Source organism: Triticum urartu, chromosome 7 (assembly GCF_003073215.2).
Source record: "Triticum urartu cultivar G1812 chromosome 7, Tu2.1, whole genome shotgun sequence".
NCBI lineage: Eukaryota > Viridiplantae > Streptophyta > Magnoliopsida > Poales > Poaceae > Triticum > Triticum urartu.
Genome location: NC_053028.1, coordinates 619,725,853 through 619,728,507, shown reverse-complemented (window position 1 = coordinate 619,728,507; position 2,655 = coordinate 619,725,853). Strand labels below are relative to the sequence as shown.

Here is a 2,655-nt window from a genome sequence, read left to right as displayed (position 1 = left end):
AAGATGTAACACAAAGGGTAATATTGTGATAAATTTGTACACATCTAGATAAGATGCAACAATGCTCTATGCACATGAAAGTAGGATGATTCATTTGGCAAGAATCCCAAGAAAATGTAATACATCTTTATTCTAAAATGTAACGTAAGGAAAAGATAATTCAATAAATGAAAGGACAATACGATTTGAACAAGTATCCATCTAAAGACCTTAATAATGAAGGGAGTGTTTATTACAAATACAAATATAAGAAGAAAGAAATGATTCCTAGAATGTTTTTTATTCGAAATCATAATGCTAATAATTTGGCATATCATCATTGTACCGCAAAGTTATAGCGATTTGCCTATATATAGATAGTAATACAGACCTAATCTTGAGATTGCTAATGCTACCCCAATTTTATTTTCCAATTAAATAACATAATCAATTACACGATAGGGAGTTAGTGGACATATTTTCTAACCATAGCCTCTCAGAACTAACCATTTCAATCAAAACAATGCTTATCTTACGTAATATGAAAGCCAATATGTGTTTCATGGGAAGAAACATTCCTGCTATCAGTGATTGTTAATAGATTATATTGCATATGCCATCATACAGTCCAACATACAAAGTTAAATTATGCAAGAACAAAGGTCGTCCATTAATGACGGTTTATTGGTCTAGATTTAGATAAGAAATGTCTTATATTTTGATACAGAGGGAGTACATTGCCATGTCATCTTTTTCATTGATCCATAAAGTCCGCCAAGATTTATAATTTTCGTTGTTACCAAGGACCTACGAGAGAGAGGGGAAAGGGTTTGAGATGAGCAAGCTATCGTGGGAGAAAGAGAGATGGGGCGTCGGCGACATCACCCGACATCCCCGCATCATTCTCTCACGTCTCGCGTGGCGCCGAATCCCCTTCTCCTTTCTCTTGCTGTGGTTTGATTTTTGGTCGAAAAAAACGGATTTCGGTCGAATTTCGGCCATCTCGGCCTGGGGCGGAAAGTATCTTTAGGCCGAAATTGATCAAATTTGGAAAATTTTAGTCAAAATTTGGTCAAATTTCAGCCGAAATTTTTGAAAATGACCAAATTTCGGCCATCTCGGCCTAGGGCGAAAAAAATCTCAAACCGAAAATCAAAACACAGCTCTCGCAGCGACCAAGCAATTCTGTGTGTTGGAGCAATTTTTTTCCTTCGGGAGGGTTAGCGGCCGACCGGGTGGATCAACCACATGCCTTCAAAAAATTCCCCAGAGTAGCGGCCCATTAGGACAAGCGGCCCAAGTACCGGGCATTGTGGCTGGAACGAAGATCTGATGGCCAGAAACTGTTCGAACGCATAATCTAATGGCCAAAAACGTTGGTATCGCGAGACAACTCCGTTTAGACTATGTTTTACTGCCACAATGAGTGAAAGCCTAAAAAACCCTAAAAGATTAAGATTTGGACGATATAAAGCATCGGACAACCCCCCGCCCCATCCTCTCCAGTGCCCAAATCCCGAGCGCCGCCACTCCCACAGTGCTGCGGAAATGCCGAAGTTGCGAAAACCGAAGGCCACCGTCGCGCCGGCGCCGCGCCGCCCGCCACCCTGCATGGAGTACCGCGCGGGGTCCGACGAGGCATGGTACGGCGCGCGCGTGGCGGTGCAGGACGGCTATCTGCGCGTCATGTTCGAGGATTTCCTTGAGGACGCGGACGAGTGGTACGATCCGGACGCGCCCGAGCTCGCCTCCCCGCGCGCCGCCGTGGACGCGCTGCGCGCGAGGTTCCGCCGGGCGTGCCCCGCCCTCGACGACGCCCGCTGTGGCGATCTCCGCCCGGGCGACCAGCTCTGCCTCACCTGCGGCATGCACGGCGGGGAGATCAAATACTACGACGCCGTCCTCGAGGCCGTACGTCCTCCGCGCCGCGCCCTACTCAGTACATTCGTCACACACATATATGTTGTAGGAGTACTAATAATTGGCCCCGACCAAAATATGCAGGTAGAGAAGGCACCGTGGACGGCAAGGAGCGGTGCGCGTGCCGTTTCACGGTGCGATGGACGTCGAGGTGGGCGGCGAGGTGGTCTGCTGCGTGCAGGAGTCACTGATCCAAGATTCGGCGAGGACCAAGGGAGGCGACGGCAGCGTCTCAGGAGGCAGCCGACGGTACTGTCTCGCGTACTCCTTGAGTAAACTGTTTTTCTTTCTTTTAATGAATGGATTTCTCCCCTGAAATCATCAGAGGTTTGATACTTGACAGCCATCGGCTAAAAGAAAACAAGAGATACACGCTCGTTACTCTGGAAACAGAATTACAATTTTGCACGAGCTCCACGTCCCTCACTATTAAACGGATAAAGGATACGAATTGCATAGGTGCGAGTGACCGGGCCAGTCCATTAAGCCATGTCCCTCCTACCATCTACTTTTGGAAATAACAATAGATTAACTCGTAATTGTGTGGTTAGAAAGAGAAATATATGTGTCCATACAACAACGTATTGGTACGGAATATGCTAGCCCTGGGTCTGCCTCAAGCTATAGCAAATGGAACTAAAGGCCAGTTCTTAAGCCGCCTCTCCCCAGCTTTTCACATAAGCCGCCTCTTATATACATTGGAGCTTCTAAACTAGTTATGGGATAACTAATTTGAAAGTCTCAAAATAATTATAA

At 46.3% G+C, this 2,655-nt stretch overlaps 1 protein-coding gene across 1 annotated transcript; it reads left to right on the top strand.

Moving 5' to 3' along the window:
* The first annotated feature begins 1,527 nt into the window (after positions 1-1,527).
* On the top strand, positions 1,528-2,090 carry LOC125519199. Its single transcript, XM_048684072.1, has 2 exons — positions 1,528-1,918; positions 1,984-2,090. The coding sequence occupies exons 1-2, from the start codon at positions 1,528-1,530 to the stop codon at positions 2,088-2,090; spliced, it is 498 nt and encodes a 165-aa protein (XP_048540029.1).
* Positions 2,091-2,655: the final 565 nt, after the last annotated feature.